This window comes from Halyomorpha halys, unplaced genomic scaffold (assembly GCF_000696795.3).
Source record: "Halyomorpha halys isolate HHAL.00 unplaced genomic scaffold, Hhal_1.1 Scaffold372.1, whole genome shotgun sequence".
NCBI classification, from domain to species: domain Eukaryota; kingdom Metazoa; phylum Arthropoda; class Insecta; order Hemiptera; family Pentatomidae; genus Halyomorpha; species Halyomorpha halys.
This window is the reverse complement of record NW_027116001.1, coordinates 302,198-327,728: the sequence shown is the minus strand read 5'-3', so window position 1 is coordinate 327,728 and position 25,531 is coordinate 302,198. Positions and strand designations below refer to the sequence as shown.

The 25,531-nt window shown below is 28.7% G+C and overlaps 1 protein-coding gene across 2 annotated transcripts in view; it reads left to right on the top strand.

Moving 5' to 3' along the window:
* LOC106681874 (uncharacterized) overlaps positions 1-19,680 on the top strand; it is a 176,829-nt gene extending 157,149 nt beyond the window's left edge. The window contains exons 4-13 of one of the 2 annotated variants that reach the window (XR_010844997.1): positions 5,498-5,721; positions 9,260-9,471; positions 10,067-10,275; positions 10,363-10,539; positions 10,745-10,924; positions 11,039-11,221; positions 11,408-11,707; positions 12,131-12,212; positions 15,403-15,619; positions 18,129-18,251. Coding sequence is in view for 1 of the 2 variants with exons in the window: in XM_014422420.3 (XP_014277906.1) it covers positions 5,498-5,721; positions 9,260-9,471; positions 10,067-10,275; positions 10,363-10,539; positions 10,745-10,924; positions 11,039-11,221; positions 11,408-11,707; positions 12,131-12,212; positions 18,129-18,456 (1,895 nt within the window). In the remaining variant the exon portion in view is untranslated. Of the gene's footprint in view, positions 1-5,497; positions 5,722-9,259; positions 9,472-10,066; positions 10,276-10,362; positions 10,540-10,744; positions 10,925-11,038; positions 11,222-11,407; positions 11,708-12,130; positions 12,213-15,402; positions 15,620-18,128 lie in introns of both variants that reach the window. The other variant, XM_014422420.3, reaches the window with a different exon arrangement.
* The last annotated feature ends 5,851 nt before the right edge of the window (positions 19,681-25,531 follow it).

Sequence of the window (25,531 nt, the reverse complement as noted above, 5' to 3'; positions counted from 1 at the left end):
AAAAATAAAATAAATATACATTCACACCTTTATGCAATACAATTAATACCTTAATTTAATAGGAAATTTCGTTGTGGTTTTCCAGAATCTTATATAGCTGAAAATCGGAGACTATTTTGCTGACCCCGAACGGCCATAATCCGTGGATCTGATTCACTATTACCTTTGAATCCAACTTCGGTGGAATCTGCCTAATTAGCTCATAAGAGGCCAGTTATGGAGCTATGGTTTCACACGGGTTGCACATGATACCATACTAACTTTACTCCTGTAAGCAATAGTCTGTAAGATGTTCATCTTACAGCCCTAAATGAAGGTCTTGGGCCGTACTATGTGCTTCTTTGTATTTGTAGTGCCAACAGAAAATGAAAAAAAAATTGGAAAAATGGAATTTCATTCTCAAGTATATTTTATTATATATTCATAACGCCGTAATCGCTATATTCAAAAGAATAAAATCTTGGGGTACATACCAGGACAAGATACAGAACATGGAGAACCTACTTCAAGTTTCCTTAAATGAAACAAGGATTCTTATACATTTTTCATGGCAGACAATAATAACAAATAAACCAAATATTTACAGATTGTTACTAAAATTATTATGAATAATGGTTAAGAAACTTCTAATTCAGAATATTGCTTAAATCAGTTGGCGAACTTATAAATATCATACCATCTACTTATACATATCCATTATTATACATCATACCATCTACTTATACATATCCATTTACAGATAATTGGAGATAAATTAAGGTATTTATCTCTTTATCAGACTATTAAAATGTGAAAGGATATTATAACTTATTTTATGTTTCCCAAGGAAGTCAATTTCATTCTAGGAAATGGCATTAAAATAAAAAATGTCACAATAAATAAATGATGTATACTTACCTCGTTGATGATTTACATACACTTTCTTACTTTCTCCTTTTTGACCTGTATTTTTGATACCTTACGTTTATCTATCCGTTCCACTCAACTGTTAATGGCTCATAAAAACAAACTATTTCAAAATAAAATTCTACAGGAGCACATTAAATCATATTTTGTTTTGATAGTTCTCATTAAGATATATATATTTGTTTTTCAAGTTCATAAGATCCTTTTCTTTCATCTAGAAATTTACATATGAAAAAAAAATCTTCTTGAAAGATAATTCTTTTTTTTTAGGATAGGTATACCGGAATTTCTTTTCTATTTACGCTAATATTAAGTTCACTAGCTGAAATATTTACAATAAATAATGTTGAATTCCTCAGCAGATCTTCAAAATATTTATAAAACAGATCACTGAACAGAAAATCGATGCTTTAAGGAAAATTTCTTAAGATTTCCACTTCTTTTCCAATGGTGAAAGTGAGCAGTTAAACCCCATTTTGTAAAAAAAAGTTATCGACTATTAACTTTCGTTTGCAGCTAGTTCTCGTCCATTCAATGAATCTATCAATCATCAGAAATATATTTGAAAATGTTAAGTTTCATTTATGAATTTTTTTCGAAACTTTTCGTGAAGAAACAGGAAATCAGAATATTCGCGTTATAATAATATTCATACACGAATGAACTAGGTTTATTATAATACACATCACAATTGATTTCTGTAAAATATAAAACAAATACAAGGCGAGCTTGAAAATGGCCTTTCGTATGAACAGTTTGTCGTCCAATTAATATACATGAAACCCAATTAAGCAATTTATATCTTCTTAAAATTGGACCATTGATTTTTAATTAATAAATACATAAATAATTATAGGGTACATAACTTTTAATGGCCTTCCAGTAATGGACGTGTTCACATTGTCAACATAATTATGTGTTTTGCTTTTTTTAAAAATTTCGTTAACCACTTTATTAACGAATTGTTCATGGCAGGCACTACTTAATTAATAGGGATATAATTTTCCATGTAATTAACTCATTTATTTATTTATTGCTATCCAACTCCAAGAATCTGTATCAAAATGTTAACTAGTTAATTTACAGACTTCTGGGTTGTAGTAAATAATCTATTGAAAGTATTTAGTTATATTAACTTTTCCAGTCTTTAATGATGTTTTTAGATATAGAACAGAAAGAAATGATGGAAACAATAATAATATCACAGTAAAAAGTAAAATATAACAACATTGGTAAAAAATTTCAAGAAAGGATTATGGTTCCATAAAAAATATATAGGGAAATTAATTGTAAATATGCTAAAAAGAAAATATATTTTCAAAGATAAATAGACATAAATATTGAGAAAATAATTAAACATTATGTACCAATGCATTTATGCCGGAGAAAAAAAAAGTAATTAAAAATAAGAATTGTAAATACATAAAAAAAAAATTTCTAATCAAAATTAAACAAAATAATGTATGATGTTACCAAAAATATCTCCGCCCAGAGTTGATAGAGCACCCTAACAATAATATTAATTGTAGAAAAGCATAACAGAAGAATGAGGGGGGGAGGATGAAATGTTTATAAATTATAATATAAATCTTGATATTATAAATACCATCGGTGGCCTGAAGAACTTTAGCTATAGATTAGGGCCTTTTTGAAAATATTCTGGTCAATATTTTTACCGATATAAATTTGAATTCTCTCAAACAATTTATTGTAAAAATTACCGTAATCCGTCGAAAATTCCGGGGTTACATGCTCTGGAGAATTATTGGATAAAGGTAGGATGTTGAATATGTGCTCAAAAGAAATTTCTGACGACATGGGCTCCACTATGTGCACCTCTAAATTCCAAAATTTAGACCAAACTAGTCTTAAGCCCTTTATTAAGCGAGATATATCACGAAATCCAGTAAACAATATGAATTTTATACCTACCAACATAAGCTTTGTATTTTGAGTAATGTTCACTTCTTTAATATGCAGTTTGAATGATATTTGTACTGAAGCATTACTTTTGTATTTTGAGTATTACTTATGTATTTTCAATAATACTGGCATTCTTATATAATTCCTACCTAAAACATAATTCTGCGCATGCCCCTGGTTTGTGCAGGTTTTGATTGATTTGGTTGCATTTAGGATGATATATGTATATTATTAAGATCTGCATGTCCTCAGTAGATACCTATGCATTTTGTGTAATACAAAGAGTAATAGCTGACTGTGGGACCGTGCATTTCAGAAACAATTGCTTGAATATATCAGATGTTAAAGAATTGAAACCAATTATTTTAACTTCCCATTCCTCTTGATACTCTCATTAGTATAAGTGTCTCTTGGTACCATTCTGTGTCGTAATCAGATTGACACTCCAAATCCAACTGTAGCTAACTGTAAGTACCGTTGAGCCACCACTGGTCCAGATACGACGACGTCCACAGTCCGAAAGATGCTATTATAGCCAACCGCCTAAATGGTTCCCTGACAAAGCGGCCAACTAACGGAATCACTTCTAGGACTGAGGTCTCATTCCTCCTCCACACTGGGACTATATTTTTCAGTTTTGAAAGTCATAGTATCAGCTCATGTCTTGATCAATATCATGTAACATAGAGGCTGGTCTTGACGAGTTCTTAAGTTGGCATTTTAAACAAACACTTACTAGATCTATAAACGTCAGGTGATCAGGGCCAGACCAACATTGAGGAAAACCGAGACGTAGGATGGGGGTTTGTGTTGGGTTCGATCTTGTTGATGTTGGCAGGTAGAGAAATATAGCTAATGACTGTGGGTTGTACGGTCAATGATCTCTCCAAGTTCGATGAGACTTATCATTAATACATGTTTACTTACTAAAACCTACCTCGAACTTCTAGTAGGGAGTGTCGCTCAGTAGTGGGAAGTGTGGAAAACCCTCCAAAATAAACTGTGTTAATTATGTCGATAAGTGTGGTTTCTTACACTCAAATACCTATAAATGAATTTTTTTTTTTAAATTTCTTCGGCTACTTCCAATTTAATACTGGAAAATTCGTTTTTGCGCATTTTTGATAGACTAGAAAAAAAATTATCTTTATTGACCTTTGTGATGAGACTATCTTCCCATAAAAGTGTACATATTGGAGCAACTTTAGTGTGTTTCATTGACGTATTGAGACGTATGAAGGCAGGGGCCTTCTTGGAAGGTGTAACCAAAATAAGGTGAGAACAATAATCAAATAACTATGAATCTTAATAACATTTTATTTATAGGGAAAAATGATTTTAATGAGATAAAAGATAGGATTTATATTTTTACATCTGAAAATAATATCAAAAATAAAATAAGTGCAATTTGAAGGTTTTTGACCCACCACTGTGGGTCGCTGCTTTCGACCTGGTTTCAGGAGCTAATTACAGAATATATTCTAGTCGGTTACAGCTTAGGGCGGTAAGTACACAGTATTCTATAAAAATACATTAATTAATGGGATATCCACTCCCATTGGTTATTTTTAATTGAATTACTTGGAACAAGAATGTGGCCAGCAACAATTCTGAAAATAATTACAATTTTTGCAAAATGCCCCTACATCTCTACAAATCTACTTTATGTGTTAAGTTTGTCTAACATCACAACTCCGATATGTTTAACTATTCGTTTTTTAATATATTATATATTAATCTTTTATGTGAGGGCAACTTAAATTGAAACAAAAATTTCTTTTTATACTTTTCTCTCAGAAATATATTATGGTGACCATTCAAATTTAATTTTCCAAGTTTTAAAGAAAAAATCAATTGCAGGCTTCTATGCCCAAGTCGGTTATAAACATTTACACTCCTATTTCATCACTTTAAATATTTAACGATTTTCTTATTTATTATCACAAGAGTGACAATAAATAAGCAATTTTTTTTTTAAATTTTAGTTTCCTACAATATTATGAAATATTAACTCTATAAAATATTAAATAAAAAAAAAAATTTTTGAAACTTTCACTGAAAAATTTGTCGTATACAGGTAGTAATTTTATATATAGTACATTTTACAGAATGTAGTTTTATAATATTTTTAATTCATCAGTAGGAACACTTCATAAATTTTATTTAAATGCTATAATTCCACGACATTCTAACAATGTCTCAGTGTTATCAATAAAAAAACATTCACATATCTTTTACTGGCAAGGCTAAACTGCTGTCGTTCACGAATATTAAGAATCTTTTTCTTTAAATGAGGGGTTTAAAATCATATTGGTTCATATCGATTAATCTTAATTTTGAAAAGCAGGTTGTTTTACTGTGATGAGTTATTATTCCGATATTTGAGGAGTTTCCTTTCAAATGTTTTGTCTATGTAAGTAAAGATTTTTTTTTATAAATTAAAATTCTACGTCCAAAACTCATTTAGTTTATTCCATAATTAAAATTTGTCCGTGTCAAACATATGTTACTAGTCAACATTTTCCATAAACACTGAACTTATCTTTTTGAGATGCTGCCATAACATTTTTTTTAATATTCACTTTTCAAAAGTGGATAAATTGATTTTTGGTTGAAGAATCCTGCTTTGTCTTTCAATACGAATAAATTATTAATATTTTTGTTTCAGGTAAAAACAAGCCAGCTACAATTGTAGTTCGGGTCGGTAACAACAGACCTGACTTGGCCACTAACCCCATCTGCAACAGATTCACCGGCTACCTCGAGGAAGGAAAACCACTGTTCTTGCCTTGCAACCCGCCCATGCCTGGCGCCTTCGTTAGCGTACACTTGGAGTCCACCGGCCCCACCAACCAGCTCTCGATATGTGAAGCCTTCGTCTATACCGACCAGGTAAATATTTGTCGATAATTGAACGGATAATTTTAAATTTTCAATAATTCGCTTAATCAGACCGAAGAATGTAAGGGTATGATGCGGATTGATTATCCAAGTTAAAAAGAATAACGCTGAACATTCTCTACTACAAGCACATTTAAGACATAATTAAGAGACCTTTTAGATGCCCGAAACCATCAGTTAATACTGTTCCAAGAAAATTTGCCACTTGTGTTTACTTTACTTTCAACTCTTCATATGTTATTCAATGCTTTACCACAAATTTATCAACTTTAAACTAGAAATTAAATAAGAAAAAAATAATTAAATAAATAAATATTGTCATTTATATGTAAACGCTTACAACAAAAGATGCAATTGCACGAAAATCCTATCTCTAAAGATAAGTTTTGTAAGTTTATATTCTCGGGATTTGTCTAACCTAATGTAATTGAAATCTTAAAACATCCGACTGATTATTTAGACCAAGAGCCTTGAAAAAAAATGTCATTTACACCAATTTGTTATTACTTTAATGAAAACTGGCAAATGAGAATAAACAATGGCAGCTTTCCTATTTTTGTTTTTTCACGTAAAGAAATAATTGCGCCTTTTTTTTTTTTTCTTTTTTTTTCAGAAAATGATTCAATTTTTACCTAAGCTAGTGGGTATAATAAAATGTATACATTGAAGTATTTAACGTACATTTCTCCCGAAGTTCATTTTATTCAAGAAAAACCTACTTTTTCGTTCATTTTTCATTCTATGCTCATCATCCTTAAAACTACCTACAAAACTGAAAAAAAAAATTAATCGCACATTATTTAAATTAGAGAAATTTTTCCAAAATATGGGCCTTTTTTTGCCTCATTGGCAATTAGTTAGTACACAGTAATTATAGAATAATATGCTCTTCAATTTATACTGTTCATTAAATTAAAAATATTTAGGAATGATTTAAAAAAAAAAAGATTTTACTTGTTTTGAGACCTCTGGTTTGTATAATTAATGTAAAAGTTTTTTTTTTTTTTTTGCCAAATAGGGTTGAAGAAAAAAATGTTTCTTGCCACATTAATACATAACTTAAATAAAATATTGAAGCAAAGGCTTTGATAAATAAAAAATATAACTTTTTTTTTATTTCTTCCTATTTAAAATTTCAGTGTCAGAATGCTTACTTCAACAGTGTCATTTTTTAAGCCTCTGTTCAATAAGCTCAGCTTTTAACTTTAAAGTTTGTCGTGTGTAATCTGAATATTAGCGAATATTGAAGGCTCTAAAAAATAGTAATTCAATACCAGAATTATGTTCATCTTATATCTGATATTAATAATTATTTTCTAAAATTAGTATTAAAAAAACTGTGGAGGGATTGAAAATCCTAACATCAACCTTAAGTGGTAAATATTGAGAAAAAAAAATAGTAAGAACAAAAAAAAAAAAAAGGTTTTTGTTAAAAATGCAATCATCATTCCTTTCCAATTCTAAGGACTACTTTTTTCCTAAACTAATAAACCTGTTTTCACTAACTGTAAAAATATGTATTGGTTAGTTAAGGTCATAAAAAAGCAAAACATAATAAAAATTTTTTTCAAGAGAATCAAGAAAGATTTTATTTTATGAGAAATTAAATGCAAACCTATCTTGACCAGCAATAAATCTTTTTTTTTTTCCTTTGTGTCTACACAAAGTTTTATTGCTGGTATTTTACTATGTTATCAATTTTACTATTATTTGTGAGATTTCATTTTAACTTGATTCCCCAAGTGGAAATCTCAATTCCTCATTCTCAAGGATTATATATTGAGTAAAAAACCTTTAAATTGATACCAAATGTATCATTTATGCCATTGGTAATTTTTATCTTAATCATTTTAAAATCGAAAAAAATACTTTTCTTAATTCTCCCAGTCCATTTTATAAAAATTCCTGAGATAACTCTCAGTTAAACTTCAATATTATAATGATAAAAATTTTGAAATGTGTTGAAAAAAATTATTTATGATAAAAACTTTCAAGACTATTAATTTTATAGATTTTTTCAGAGTTAATTAATATTATTGAGTATTTAAATAAATTGAAAGACAAATTAACTAATTAAATAAAAAAAATTGACCAACCATTTTAGAACATAAATATTCAACTAAAAAATTTTAGCTTTCAGAAGAATTGATTTCAAAAAAAGATATACTAGCTAATTTTGAAAATTACACCCTTAATCTTTAATTATTTTTTGCACACAATTGAAAAATAATGAACTGCATGTAGGCCATCATTTTCTTTTCTTTATTGCATCTTTCTCATGGTGTCTTTTTAATGAAAGGGAAACTTTCAATTGTTTAGGTTTACAAGCATGATATATATTTCTCATTGTTATTAATTATAATTGCATAGCGAAACTAGGTTAAAAGAAAGTTATGATCTAAAAAGTTGGTTCTGTTATAGCTAATTATTAATAAAAAATAGAATTCTATTGCTTAAATAATGCAGTTCTGAAGATTCACATTATGTCAATTTTTTTTTTGGACATAAGTTTTTAAACATTTCATAACGGGTAGGAAATTTTCTTAATGTTGTTGCTTGTTCAGATTATTTTCAGAACCATAAAGACAAAATTTAATTAAAAAAAAAAAAAAATTTTCTCCGAGACTGATATACATTAGTTAAAAAATTATATAAACAAAACATTACTAGTATTATTTTAGACGATTTTGTTGAATCCTTCAAAAAATTGACTATCTTAAAAAAATAAAATAAATTAGATAGATAAATAGACAGAAAATCAATTTTATTTTGGGGCATGGTCCCTCCAGAATAACTGAGTTAAAATCAAACAATTCTAACCAAAAAATAAAAATAACTTAATTCATACATTGACTACAGTACAAATGAATACAAAATCTATCAACAAAATAATAAAATAAATTCTTATTCTCATTTAACAAAAAATAACAAAAGTAAAATAAAAGAGAAAAATCAATTATATTTGAAAAATCTTGGCTTTTGACAATACTATAAAATGCAGCAAAAGCAAAATATAATAAATTCTTATTCTAAATTCAAATTTAAATTATATATTTGTTCCCAAATTTCCCATTAGTGCTTTAGGATTTACAAATAAAAAATAGTATTTTTTTTTTATTAGTGAGCAAATAAAGAACTACTTAGAAATTTTTATAATGCTTACCAAATTGTGTTGTACTGGAATATTATGTTGTTTTTTTTCAAGAAGTTTAGTCAAAAATAAGGTCTTTGCTTAATCTTTGGAGATATTAAGAACCGATTAATTGTGTGAAAATATCATTAATGTGGTGAAAACATGTTTGGTTGGTCTTGTTTCATTATTGGATATAATTTTTTTGAACTAACTTTTTTTACAATTACATACTTTTTAATAAGTAGTTAACGTTATACAGACCATATAAACTCTCTGTAAAGCCAATTCAATAGTAAGATTTTTTATTTACTAAGTAGGTTTCTACAAACTATATCTACATAGTAAATGATATAGCATCTTAGAATAGTATTATTTATTAATGTAATCACTTTTCAGGCTCTCCCCATTGAAAGATGTCCACAATTCAGAGACCAACCACCCGGCAGCACAGCTACTTACAATGGGAAGTGCTACATATTCTACAACAGGCAGCCTCTTCCCCTAAAAGAAGCTCTTGCATTTTGTCGTAATCGAGGAGGAACTCTCGTGGATGAGAGTAATCCAGCACTCCAAGGATTCATTAGCTGGGAATTATGGCGCAGGCATAGGTATTTATGAAAACTTTATTCTTAACCAAGAGAGTCTTTGAGAAGGGAAAAAACTTGGGTTAGGGAAAATTTCTCAGCATCTATTTTGTGGAAATGCTCAATATTTATGTCTATAGAATTAAAACAACTCAATCAGCATTTTACAATCTATTTATTAAAATGTTAATACAAAAATAATCAAATTAAAAACATTTTCAAAAAAGGAAAATAATATTAGATGATTCAAAAGTAAAACCTTTAATATTTGTAATTGTAGTTGATAATTAACTGTTTAAGGTTATACTAATTGAGGTTTACTATAGAATACTTCGCTGTTAAAACATATTATCGGGTCCAAGCCTAAAAGAATTATTTGTCAGTTCTGCATTCTATGTGAATAGTAATTTTAATTATTACAGAATAAACAAGTAGAGATAATACTTCTCAAGCCTATTGTTCATACCATAATAATATATTGTATATTAAACTAATTCTAAATTAATTTGTTGATCTGTCATAAATCAGACTGGTAATTTAGTTATGAATTTATGGTTTCATTGCTGAATTATGAATTTTTAATAAATAAAGTTTCCTAAAACAAAATTTTATTTAACAGAAGTGACACAAGTAGCCAGTATTGGATGGGAGCAGTCAGAGACCACAAAGACAGAAATAACTGGAAATGGATTAATGGTGAAGATGTAACTGTTTCCTTCTGGAACTTACCCGGGGGTGATGAAGACTGTGCAAGATTTGATGGTTCCAAAGGTTGGCTTTGGTCGGATACTAATTGTAATGCAAAAATAAACTACATATGTCAACACCGTGAGTTAATTTACAAATCCATATTTTTTAAAATTCATAATTTCTCATATATTATCACACTACTATTTTGCAATTTTATCCTTTCAGAACCTAAGGCATGTGGTAGGCCAGAACAACCACCAAATTCAACAATGATTGCAGAAAATTTCAACGTTGGAGCTGCAATAGAATATAATTGTGATGAAGGACATTTACTGGTGGGACCTAGCAGTCGAGTATGCCTACCAACTGGGTTTTATAATGAATTTCCACCTGTGTGCAAGAGTGAGTTGTTTTATTTCATTTATGAGTTCTTTTTTTATTTTTGAAATTTGATTTTATATCATGATGCACAATAGTACAGAAGCAGTATCAATTCATAGTTAATCTAACTTGTAAGTAAATTGTTATGTATGTATAAAAGTTGTATACTATACCTTAGATCACAAATGTTACGATATAGGGATAATATACCAACAATTATTTTCAGGAATCGAATGTGGGTTCCCAGCTGATATCCCTAATGGTGGATATCGACTCCTCAATGGTACTGTGGGTTATCAAAGTCAGGTCTTGTACTCGTGTGAAGAAGGCTATAAGATGTCTGGTAGAGCACAACTGACCTGTGACTTGGATGAGAGGTGGGACGGTCCGCCACCAAGGTGTCAACGTATGTATTTTACTTATTGTCTTTGAATCATGTACATCTTCTTTTATTATTTTTTTCATAACCTATGCTTTAAACAAAACATAATAATTATCTATTTTTTATTAATTACTTTAGCAATTCTTTGCGGCGAACCACCAGTTGTTGAAAATGGTGATATGTTCCTGTCTAACAATGTTACGATCCCCGGCACAGTGGTTGAATATTCCTGTGCTTCTCCTAGGTACCGCCTGGTTGGACCTAAACAAATCACATGCCTTCCAACTGGCAAATATGATAAAGCTGCTCCGGTTTGTAAAGGTAACTGAATTTATACAAAAATAAATTTAAATAACATCTTAATTTGAAGAAAAGTTTAGATTTATTATGTTAAAAGTAAAAAAGAATTATTTATTGGAATATATTGATTATTTTTTTGCTAATATATAACAAAAATAAACCTTAATTTTAGTGATGTGATTATTTATTTTCTCAACATTTTTCCAGAGCAAGCGAGACCAGCTTTACCTCCAACAGTGAATCCTGTGACTCGAGTGACAACAATAAGACCAGCAGTTATTAGAGAAAAACCGAGACCTTTCTCCCCTGTGAGAATCCCAACACCTAAGCCAATAACACCTGATCCTGAGATAGACAACAGGCTGAGTGAGACTAAGCATGTCCCCCATGTTGTAGTCGCCAATCGGCCCGACATTGCTGATGTTAGGAACGATATTGCTGGAATTGATTTACCAAGTCACTCTTTACATGAAGATAGGACAATGCTTGGTGCCAAACTGAATCTAGGTATGAATTTTATAAGCTATTAATTATTCAGGTGTCAAAGTTAAATTATGTATTTTAAGTCTTATTATAAATTCAATTTTGGGGAATATAAGTGGCGTGTGTAAAAAAAAATTATGTAAGACCTGCCACAAACCCATTACAATTGTTCTGTTCAGAATCAAAGTGATAGGAGTTTCTTGTAAAACTATAAATCCAAAATTTATTGGGCTGTAAAATTTAAATTATGTGTCCTAAGTCACATTAATATCTATCACTTAATAGAATAGAGACATTGTTTAAAATATTTCATCTGTAGCTTAACTCCTTTTGTTTCGGATTATATAGAACTTTATCAAAGGAATTTTCAGTTTTAGTTTTATTAGAATTTTAAACTTAATAAGAAAACATATTATGTAATTAATTCTTTTATATTTTTCAATTTAGGTGCTATAATTGCCCTTGGAATATTCGGAGGGTTTGTCTTCCTGGCAGCAGTTGTTACTACAGTTGTTATATTAATTAAAAGGTATGTGTGGAGTCTTTTTAAATTACTAACCTTTGTGTTTTTTGTTCGCCTTTCCAAACATTTATTGCTAAATGCTTTTTTAAATCCTTTTTGTTTTATGTTGTTCTTCCTCCTTTGACTATTTGTTTTAACACTATTTGTAGAATGGCAGTTGGTTAAATACTAATATTTTTCCTCACTTCGCTGTCATCTTTTCTTTTCTGTGTTATTTATTAAGCTTAATTTTCCAATTTTTATCTTAGGTTATTTACCTTTAATAGACCTAGGTTCAAAGATTAATATGCTAAAATGTTCAGAGTAACTTAACTAAAAAAATAGTGAATTTTTTTATTGATCCTTACTATGGCAGTGGCACAGGAAAATTATTCCATTAAAAATATATATTTTCAAATAGGCCATATTGATTCTAAGCCCAACATTGTGCACTAATCATTTGTAATATATTCCTCCACTGATGTTTCAATTATGTATTCGAATTCGTATTTTGAGATCTATTTAAACTTACATGTCCTACCATATTGGTTGTAAATTTATTATGTAAAGCTATCAGCCATGTTTTATTTTTAGCTTTGCTTTAATTCCAAATATTATAATTCTGCTGCTATTTATTTAATTAATTATTTAATGATTTTACAAGGGTTTGTAGATATGTTTAGAAAAAATTCTTCGTATTCAGAAATCAAAAAAGTAAATTCAGATTCTGTAGCCAGAGAAGCTTCTTGTTAACCTGAGGAGCTTCTGGTGAAAACAATAATTTTATTCTAATAGTCTAATCAAAATCAAGTGGAATAATGAGATGATAATTTACTATCTTAAATAAAATATATTTATGAGGAGATATTATTTATTATAAACTTATTTTTGGTGAAACGATATATACAAGTAATATTCTCAGTTCCAACAACGAATGAATTCTAAACATTATTCAATATTGATTTAAAATCAATTTTATTTCCCATTATTATATTTTTTTATTAGATTTATAGTAAGTTGCTTTGCTTCATAGCTGCTGAATTGGATGATCCAATTAAAATATTTGCTTTTTGCTTTTGCTGTTTTCAATCCGAATCTCACTATTTTTTTTATTTTTTGATGTTTGGTGAATTATGATTTATGAATTGGTGAATTATTTGATACACATTCTAAATTGTAAACTATTATAAAATGTAACTATTGGTAAATTCAAAAAAATTTCTTATCTAGATTAATATATATCTTAATAGTTATGTGATAACTGATATTCTATTGAATAAATATTAACCTCTCATTTTTAATTTTCTCTGTATTTGTTGATAAAAATTTTATTGATATATTCCAAAATGTGGTGGTCATTGGAAGTAAATTTCATCAACATAATTACTCTGCAGTAGCTTACCAATCCTAGATTTCATAACCCATTTAAATTATAGATTTATCCTCAAATTACCAACATAATTACTTATAACTAAACATAGTCATATTCATAGCATTGTACTGAAAATGTGTTTTAAATCCTAAAAACCTTTTATGATAAATAAATGAGTTACCGAATAAGTTACAGAGATATACACTGGTCATTTATGTGCTCTATCTTCCTCAACCTTATTATTTCTTTGTTCTTTAGTTTTTATCGTTCTTTGTTTATTTAAATAGCTTCTCGATTATTTTGAATCCCGTAGTTGACTGTTCCATATCAAATTCTCTTTAATTGCAGGCTTAATAAATTCACTCTTCTATGTCAATCATTAACATAAATTGCTAGTGTCATCTAGTTGTGAAAAATTAAATTAATTTGGAGTGGGATCTTTAGAGAAGATATATTAGTCCTGATACAGATGTACTTATGTATATCCTCTTCAAAGCACTTAGATCGATCTGCTTTTCTCCATAAACTTAGGTTAGGTAACTTTGACTTTCTATAACTTGACACAAAAAGTCCATGAGGACTGTAGTGTGAATTTTGCCTACCTGTATTTGAGCAGGCAAAGCCAATACCTCTTTCAAATTAAAAAAAAAAAAAGAGCTGTTAAGATGTGGGGTGAAAACTTTCATGATTTACATCCTGGACTTAGTACTCAAAAGGTTTGTTGTGGAGATAAAAGAAAGGTTTCCATGTAACACTAGTTCAGTAATATACCATGAACTGATGATTTACATTTCTTTTATGAGTTCTTCAGAGTTAGCTTGCTACTAGTTAAATACCAGGTTTTAGCTGATTTCGAAAAGGTGTTTTTTATTTTATATTTATAAAAGAAAACTAATCTGATTTTTTAATGTCTTTATTCATTATAAGCACGAGAAAACTTACATTAATTTAAAAAATATATATTAAATTTAATAAACAATTATTGGCAGTGGTAGACATGACTTGTAAATTTTAAATTTTCTGGATTGATTCAATTAAATAAAATGTCTTCCAAAACATTATACTCTAGATATAGTTTTCTAATTTTTTAAAATATAAAAAGATTTTTAAAAATAAGAGTTCTTCTTCATAAAAAACATAAATAAAATCTCTTATTCTGAATACAAAGCTCTTAACTTGGTTTTTTTGAATTTCCAGTGCCATTGCGACAGTACAAGATGTATTATCTGTTAAAATAGAACCAAAAAAATAGGTTAAAAGGGAATGCAGACATAGCATGAGTGCATTTGCTTTAGAATTTTCTCAAGAACTGCTTTCCTCCATTTTCTTCTTTAATTAAAGTTAAAAACATTAGACTCTCTCTTTTGCAGTTGATGTAATGTGATCTTGAAAATGTGGTGGTACATTTAAGTTACCCTTCTTTCTTCTTTTAGACTAGTATTTATAAATCACTTGATTTAAATTATCAAGTTATATAATTGCCCCTTATGAAAGTTATCTACTGTGATTAAATGTTTACAAAAATAATTTATAATACATACTATTTTTTTTTTCTAATTGATTTAAAATAACTCAGTAACATTAATTATTGTAAAATAATTTGATTGTTCCTTTATTAGAAGAATTTTTGTAATTTCATGCTTTTTATTAGTGTGACTAAAAGTTTTTCTATTAATGCAAATTCTTATTCATTTAAATATATTTACTTCTATTGCTAAAATACTCTAAAAGAGGGAGTCTCTTGTATATGAATATGTATAAAATAGAATAAAGTGATTGAATAGAAAAGGAAAACCCTCTGTCGGGTGGTAGAGAACTAAAGTAGTGACCGACGGGTGTTCACAGCGGTCGAAGGGCCAAGACACCCCCTTCCCGATCGATGCCTTCCAGATGGTACACCCTGCTTGCGATGCCCTTCCCGGACCAACAGGTCGGCAGGAGGCAGTTTGCACGAGCCTACCACAGCCGTGCTGGATATTTCTCTAATCCTATTTGACACTGTCACCGACCATGAGTCCTTCCCATAGTTCCCATTAAGAGTACAAACTATCTCTAAACAAAGGTAATTTCCCCTAGTTTTCATTGTTGTTTGTTTTTATTTTGCTTGAATTGATTCACTTTTTCAAATAAAAGTTAATCTGGTTTTGAAAGTTTGTTGATAAATGGCACTAGGTGAACTTGGTGGTGTCAGTGTCATTCCTATTTTCCTTTGCTAACAGTATTACTTGACTCACTTTGAAATCAGCACTCTTTAATGCAAGTTTAGCATGTTCACTCATAACTCAATATTTTACTAACTGCCATTAGATTTTTTGTGTAATGTGGTTGTGGTTGTGGAATGAAAACTAACTACCTATACTCTTATATTCTCACATAAGAATGTTTAAAGTATATATTAAAATGAACAAATGAATCATTTATGTTCATTGTGTTTTTAGGGTTGAAAGTTATCAAAAATTGACACAATTTTCTAGTTTTTTAAATAAATTTAATTTTACATTTTATTGTCATTAAGAAGTATGTACATTGTACCCTTATCCATGCATATGGTGCTGAAAATTTCATTTACATATTATTCAGTGAAATTATGTTTCAGCTATGTATTTATTGTGATTCATTCGATTCAGATAAATAAATTAGTAAAAATCTATTTATATAAGGAACAAGTTTGCAATAATTCATAATCTTAAAAAAAATTAGGTTGTACTTCAAGATTTTTAAAAAGAAAATTTCAATTATGCATACTACTTCCTCTTGTTTGAATAGCCATCTCAATCCCTGCAAGTTTACTTTTAATAAGTTCATTAAATAATTTTGTTTGATTTCGATCTATCTCTCCACTAAAACTGATTTTTTCCTGTAAGTTATCAGGATTGTGAATACTTCTCATTTATACCTCTGCCTAGTTTATCTTGGTGGTGTTTCATACATTCTATAACATTAAAATATTGCTGAACACTGTTTCCAATCTGTGAATGATAGTAAAATAATAAAAAAATCTTTGACCAAAGAATAGCTGAGTTGGCAGACCTAAGCTGAGTTGGAGATATGGTGTTTCTCATGATTTCTGGGATCAGCTTGGCATGTAAGACTGCAAAGTGACAATATGAAATAGAAACAATTGTTGAATAAGAATTGCAGAAACCACAGCTTGATTGATGAATTGAAAGCCAACACACCTGGATTATTGGAGTGTCTTAGAGAAAATGTAATTGGAGTTCCACTCTGTTTACATTTCTTCTGTGACTTTGTGGAATCAAAAGTATTTTGTAACGTGTTTTCACTTATAATATTGAAAGAAGAAATTAATTGATCAACTAGAAGTTGGAATTAAGGATGACTGATAAAAAGAAAGGATAAAAGATTTTTTTGTAAATCCCATGATTTTTAATAAAAATGATAACTGTGACAAACATAAATTATAATAAAGTAACAGTCAAACTATTATTGCTTGTTATATTAAATAATTAACCTACTATCAGGCGCACATGCAGTGTTTGTACTGTACTTAAGTGTTTGCCGATTTTGTCAAGTAATTTTTGGTGGTATTTATAAGGACTTCTAGTTATTCTCATTTGAATATCTCCTGATTTGCTGTCAAATTTAGCAAAAAAAAAAAGGTATTTGCAAATTTTAATGATAGCCATTTATCACAAATACAGTTGACAATCTATTAAAAAAAAAATATGGAACAATATAATTATGGGTTATGTAAAATCAATATTACAAATCTCTTATTTTACTATTTTTGTTTTCTGAAGACATGTTTGAAGATATTTATATGAAATTTGTATGTTCTAGGATGTTTGTATATAATTATTACTTGTATTGTATATAGTGTATGATATAAATTATTATAAAATAAAATTCAAGCTTGTAAATAAAATTGATCATCGTGGGATTATATTGTGTAATGTTATTTAATTTGATTTGATTAATTAATGCACTAGGACCTTGATAATCGTGACAAAATATTGACAGCATTCATATTAGACTACCAAACCATACATATTACATATTACAGATACATAGATTTACAAATGCATATAAACCGGTAGGTTAATATTGAATTTTTTTATTTTTAAAGACATACTTATATTTTCAAAGTTTTACTTTAGTAAAAACAGGCCATTAATTTTTTCTTTTATTTGGATTGTATTAACCAAGCAGAATTCAAAGGCAAGGCACTGCCTATGAAATTGAACTATTCTTGAAGAAATAAAGAGCAGAGGCAGTGTAGATACATAGAGACTAGTGTTATTCTTATAGCAAATTACTTGGATAATCAAGGTCCTACTGCATTATAATTTATTTTTTTTATTTTTCTTTTAGTGATTATATTTTCACTTACAGAATTTAGAATAAAACTTAATTGTGAATGAAAAAGTTATAATATTTTATTTTAATGCGAACTAATCATTTTAAAATAAAATTTAATATACCTAAAAAGTTTAGCCTTGTAAAGTTTTTTTCTGTTGACTTTTATAGTTTAATTACTTTTCTTTACATTCTTTGTGCTGCTATTGAAAGAATTTGAAATAGTGATATTTGTTCATTATTGTTTTAAACAGGAACCAGAGTGCCAAACATTACAGACATCGAGGTTCACCAGATAGCCATACAGTGGCATCGTTTGACTCATCCGGTTCAGAGTCGAGGGGTGGACTGAATCGCTATTACCGCCAGGCTTGGGAGAACCTGCACCAGTCAACCAAACCGCCTCCAGGCACTCCCGGAAGGAAGGAGAGCTCTGCTGAGCGTGATGGGAGTGAGTTGGTAATTAATGATGCCTTCAGAGCTGAAAAGAAGAGGTCCCACGGGCATCACCACCACCATGGACATCATCATCATCATCATGGTCATGGCCAAGACTGGAGGCACAAGACCAACAGATATTAATTTTAAAATGATCCAGCAATTCACTGCATCAGAAAGAACTGGTCTTAAAGCATTATGGTACTTGCACATTTTAAATGAAACATCTTTTAAATTGTCATGTTTGATATGCTTATTGTGATTATTTAAAAATATGGCTATTTATCAAACTGGTTCGAGCATTATGTTGATTTAAATTTTTTGTCATGCTTAATGTAGAATTTACATTATTCACTGCTTTTTTTTTAGCAATATCTCTCATATTGTTGATATTTACTTTTATCTTGAACCCAGTTATACTAAACGATCTTTAAAGGAAAATTAAAATTATTTATTGATTTATATTATGCATATCATCCATACAGTTCATTAATTAAAGCTTCTTTCTCTATTTTAGCTGGTGTAAAATATGTTAATTGTATTGAAATTATTGGTCTGCTTTCTATTGTATTCTATTCCTAGCTTTAATTAATCTTATTTGCTATTGCTATTTTCCAAATGATTTGATCTAAAATGGTTCAATTTTATCTGTATGATTTCTCTTCTCTAGCAACTCTTCATTTAGCCTATCTTTGGGACAAGTTTAAATATTTCCATTTGAGGAAATTTTCGGTACCACCATCTTACTCTTATAGGTGCAAGTCGTCCCACCTGTTAAGTTAAATTTATGTTACCAAATTTCAAAACTTTTTCTATCTCTTTATTTATTTATTGACCAGTTGTAAATATTTTGCTTATTATTACAGCTCTTGAACAAAAACAAGAAAGATTATAACTTCTTTCTGCATTGTACCAAAAAATTATTTTTAAGATTGCGAGATAAGTTTTTGATTTAATTACATTGTGTATGCAATGCATACTAAACATCTTAATCTTTTTTAAAATGTAGATGAATTTAAATTTGAGTTGAAACCTAAAGACCAAATAGTATCTGTTTTTTCAAATTTATTAAGGTGCTCATGACTGTAGTTTCTATTGTGCTATTTTGTTTTTAAAGACTTTTAAACAAGTTATTTTTGTAAATATTATATTTTATTAAGAAAAATTCAATTTTATTAATTTATTTTAAGAATAACAAAGTCAAGAAATTCTTAGCCCAATTTTCTTTTAAAGTTTGGCTGATGTACTTCTTGTTATATAACGAGCATTTCAGTGTTTCATTGAACAAATAATATATATTTCACTGATTCATTGATAACTGTCAGTAATTATCATTAACGATCGACAAAATGTATAAATCTGTTCGTATAATGTCCTATAAACAATACATAAGACATATATTTTTATGTTTGTAAATATTATAGATATTAAAATCAATTAAAAAAGTATGTAAGTATTTGTATCTATATTAGAAAAATATATATTTAATATATTGTTTTATAATATATTTTGTTTTTATTCTTTTTTTCATTTTATTCCTTTTCATTATTTATTTGTATTGAACATATATGAAACAATGACATACATGATAGGTAATCAAGGTAAATTAATAAGAAAATAGTTCCAAAAATGAATTATCAAGAAGTTTCTCCAAACTGAAGCCTGACCATGATTTCCAACCCTGGAGAACCAACAGCTCTGTCTATCATAATTGATTTTAAAATTTAAATATACCGTGTAAATAAACTATACAAAATAATGGTGGGATATTATTGTTTTAGAAACTTAATAACTGATGTACATCATAATGATTATGAACATTTTAACTGTAATCGATGATGAGGATATAATAGCTCTAGCTCTAGGGCTTGGTCCTTTGGTTAAAATATTTAATGAGCTCTGAGTAAGACCGATGTCTTAATGATAATTTATTTCTTACTCGATTAATATGGCATTTCATGTTTTCAAAAAATAATTTATTAAATAATTTAAGCCTTGTGAATCAATGTTTTTGTTAGTAGTTGTTTCCAGACACAAAACCCTATGGTCATCAACGTCTATAAATCAATATTTTAGTTTACTGTATACAAGAAATTAATTACTTTCATCTGTTTTATCTTGTTATTATTATTTATAAGACTAAAGAGACATTGTAGGTAAAGTTTTATAGTAAAAAAAAGTGTAAAACTCCTATAAACTTGATTTTAATGATTAGTTCTAAGTCTTTCACAGCATGTTGTGGTAGGAATTTACTTTTAATTTAATTTACAAATAGGTGCCTAAAAAAGAGTTTTGGCCTTATCTCACAATAATTATATTAAACAAAAAATAACATTATTCCTAAATTCAAAATAAAATTTTCAGCCGAATCGCGTGGAACACAATCAGGGCAAAAAATGGGAAGAGAAATAAAAAAGATAAAAATGGGTGCAATTGTTTTCCTCATTGGTTTTATAAAAAATTTTTCTCTTATCTTTTGTATTTCTGTTTTCATTTTTAGCTCTGATGATGGCCCACATGATTAGGCTGAAACATTGGCACATCTGATATAAACAAAAACATGACTGAGTCTATTTTCTCAATGAAAATAAAATAAAAAGCAATCAAATCATGGCAACACAGCAGGAAACGAACAGTGCTGAGAAACTAGCAAAGGCTGTGATTAAAACTGACAGTAGTAACATATTTTATAGTCTTAACATGAACCTACTAAAAGTTATATAAAAAGATTTGGATTTAGTGAGGACAGAAAATTCACAACTAATCAACATGTTGCACCCCTTCTAGGAATGTGGTATGAAACATATAAAGTCAATCATATTGAAATGAGAAACCTGCTCCATGTTATGACATGAATTATTTGAAAACTATTGGCATCATTTTATTAAATTTGCTTGATAAATAATCCACTTTCGAAATCTAACCAACTTCTAAATATATGAACATTTGAATAATTTACTGATCAATAAACTGTGAAAAAGAAGTTCACAAGAAAAAAGACTTATTTATTTTTTATGTTTATTTTTAAATACCTTTTTATCATATTTTTCATTATAAAGGTAAATAATAATATATGATTTAAAAAAATATTTTACATGATCCATGCCATGTACTTGTTGAATACAGATATAATGTAACTGTACAGCACATATTTTCCATTTGTGACTTATCCTATTCTGTGAAAGTAACACAATTCAAAAGGGAGGAAATAAAAAATAGATTTATAAGAGTGATTATTTTTATAAACACAACAGTCACTAATAAAGTATTTAGACAACTTATACTTAATACATCCGTAAACGTAAAATAAAAAAAAAGTTGTATGGAAATACAGATTAGTACAAAGTAATAGTTTATTATGATAAAGTAAATTTTTAACACAAAACCAAACAAGAATGCAATAACCCACCATTAATGCACATCTTATCACTTAGACTATAAATACATTTGTACATTGCAAATATAACAATTATTAAAATATCTATAATTCAACGATTATAGTAAGAATAAGCATTTTTTTTTTTTTTTTTAGATTGTTCAAAAACTTGCTTACTAAATTATAACCTTATATAAATAATAATTTTATGTTTTGTGAAAAAATTAATTGATATGTTTAAATTAAATTAAATCTGTACCGCTAAAACCCATGAAGAGTCAAGGGTTCAGTACTTTGTAAAGAAGTACTGTTACTAGACCAACCTTGTGCAAGGAGGTGATTTGGTCAGAATCACGCTCGACAGCTATATTTTTACCCAATTAAGGGTACCCAATTTAAGAGGCTGGGTAGAACCCAGGAGGGCTCCAAGAACCCACAGGAGTTGGCTCACGGCTACAGTGTAACAGAAAACAATTTTATGTTTTTGATAAATACATCAATTGATATGTTTAATTAAGTTTATTTAATGATTTATCACATATGTATATTTTATGAATATTTTAAACTCAGCTGTATTTTTATTTTTATACATACTTATATTTTTAATCGAGGGAACTGCACCCAGTAAATATAATTCAAATATAGAATTGTAGTTAATAAGATGGGTCTGTAAGATTGCAAAGCTTAGTAAAGAACGGATAACTAACATATTAATAAAAACTGAACCCAGAAGTAAAGGTCTGAGTGGTAGAGGGATGCAAAGGTGAGAGGATTGGTTTAGGACTGATCTGGTAGATTTGGGTTTTGAGGGGTGTCATGGGACAGATGAATTTAGACCAGATTTGTGTAAAAAGGAATTGCAATTACTGTAATTTGAAATTATACAATATTGATTAGTAATTTCAACTACTTGATCACAGTGGTTAACCATAATAATGGTTCGAAGTTATAATTAAAAGTTGAACCAAAGTAATAACAATGATATTTTACTATAATTAGTAATTGCATTACAAGTACAAGTTGAACCAAGGTAAACACAATAATATTTTATAATAATTAGTAATTGCATTTACTTTTTCCTCATCTCTAATGTAGACACTGTTTTGTGGTATCAGCCTGGAACCTTAGGGTTCGCTAAACCTTCTTGTTATTTTTATTATATTTGTAAGGTTATTACTTGATTTAACCTACTAATGCTTTACAACTAAGGCTGGTGGAAACAGGAATTTTACTGATTTACACAGAAACCAAACCATTGTTACCGAAGTCGGTCGAAAAAAAAATTGGATAGAAAAAATGTTCGATGTGAAGAGGAATTTGTTTCGGAACATTCTAGGGCCATTTAAAGAACATTGCCTTAATACGGAGGATGTAATATAAAATGTTTCTCTAAAATTAAAATTTACATTTTGCATTGCGCCCAAAGCGCTGCCGTCTAAATCCACTATTGTGGGTCCCTTACTAATGACCAACAAATTACACTATTTTTAATGTCAAATTTGAAAAATAAAGTATAATTCTACAATGTTCCGTATAATTTTTAGATTATTATATTTATTTCTGTTGTACATAAAAAAGTTATAAAGTAGTTAGATGATTAAAATATGATCGATAAGCTATCGATTATTGAAAAAGCCAGACGAATTAACCTTTGAAATCATGAGTTACTGATTTAATTGACTTAGGAACTGTACTGATGAATATTATGTGAGTTTTACCCAATTATTACATGTTGCTTGTTAAATTCAGTAGTATTTAAGTAATTAATTAATACATAACTCTGTATAACTTAACTTAGGAATTATACTAAACAAACATATATCACTGCTTAGATTTGATGATAGTACAACATCTGAAAAAAAGTGTTTTGATTTTTTAGAGGAAAAAATAATGGAAAGCATAATTTGAAAAGCTTTAATCATACGAATATTTTAATTTTTTTAAGTTAGCTATTTAATAAAATAATAATCATTATTTTAAAATATAAAAGGTTTTATTGAATCGTGTACATATTTCTTCAAATCGGATCTTCAAATCTATTTATTTTTTAGGCGTGTTTTGGATTATGTTACAGTCCGGATTGGTGATGTTTGAATCATCTTAGCCCACTTATACATTTATAGGGATAAGTCCAAAAATTAGATTTTGAGTAATTTATAAAAAAAAAAAAAAGTGTCTCAACACAACAATTTGAATGCTTGAAAATTGCAATCAGAAAATTCTATTTTTATGATTTTAGATATAGACATTGCATATTATATAATGTCCATGATTCAAATACAGATTTGTTCCAGTGCGAAACCTCTACATCTGTAAAATTGGCTTCTTTCTCCCTCTCCCCCCTCCCCATCTTCTAAATATTTGAAAATATCTAAATTTGAGTTCTGGTAGCTCTCCTAGGAGTTCTAGAGTCCTCAATTATTTACTTAAATAGTTATGTTCAATGCCATTCAAAAATACGGCCCGGCAACCACTCGTTTAACGCAACAACAGAACCTAATAACTCTTTTCCTAACAACTTTAAAACTTTAATTCAATTAATAAATAATGAATAATTGTTAGAACTCTTAGGGTGCCAACAGGACTCTCAATAGAACTCCCAAAAAACGACAAAACGTTTTTGACCGAAAGTTTTCGCCCTTGGAAGTGGTTAAAATTAAATATTCTTTGAGTTCTGGTATACCCCTTAAAAGTTCTAGAGTCGACCAAATATTTTTTCAAAAATTTTTTATCGAACATTTTCGTTCTGACATGTGATGAAAATTAAAAATTCTGCTAGATATAGTATTCCCCTAAGAGTCCTAGAGTTCTCAATAATTTTAAGAGTCATTTCTGTTGTATAAGAAACGAAAAATACCATCTAAAAATACGCGCAGCTTTTGCTCAACTGTAACATTTTTGCTGCCAACATTAGGGCTTTATTCATTAAGTATAATTTTCATAACTCGTGGGAGGGGCTACGAGAACTCTAAACAGAACTTTTGGTCATCAACCAACAGACATGTTTCTTAAAATTATAGAGAATTCTTAGGGAGGATACCAGAACTTGAAGATTGTTTATTTTCACCACTTCTCAGGACGAAAATAACTAATATTTTGTAAACCAATTTACATTATTAGAATAAAAATCATAAATAATAAACAGAATAGAAAGATACGGATTAAAATAGTAGGAAAAAGCTAACAGTATCATTATTTGTCGCAATGGATTATTCTCTCTAGCACTTAACCCCATTTCTCCGTTAGGTTCATGAGCTATTTTGCACTTCAAAATCTTTCCAACTTACTGAAATTTTTATTTAATATTCGACCAACATTTTTATTATAATCTGACACTTTAATCGATCATTTGTGAATGGAAGTAGAACAGTACAAGAGCCGGAAAGAATAAAAGTTATCTCACCCCAATTTTTGATCACTTTAATGAAAACTATGTTTAATTACTAGTCAAAACTGATGAGTCTGTCAAGTATAGGTAGGGGGAATGAAAAATGGTGGCTGTTACAAAACCTTAAAAAATCTTAAAAACTACCAACAACACTAGAAAATCTAAAAGATCATTATTTAAAGAAGAGGAAATTAGCTGAAATATAAGCCCTGATAGAGCTATTTGCGTCCAATAGTTCTCGAGATATAGCCTTTTAAAAAGCAACATTTCATAAAAATGTACTGAAATATCAGTAGTTAGTTAATTTATTTTGAGAAATCTAAATCTCAGGAACTATGTGACCCACAGATGTCTATTAGCAATCAAATTAAAGCTAGTTTAATGTACTATAAAGTAGTTATGACCTTTACCTTCGTAGGAATAGTAGTTTTCATGATATTTGCTAAAATAAATTG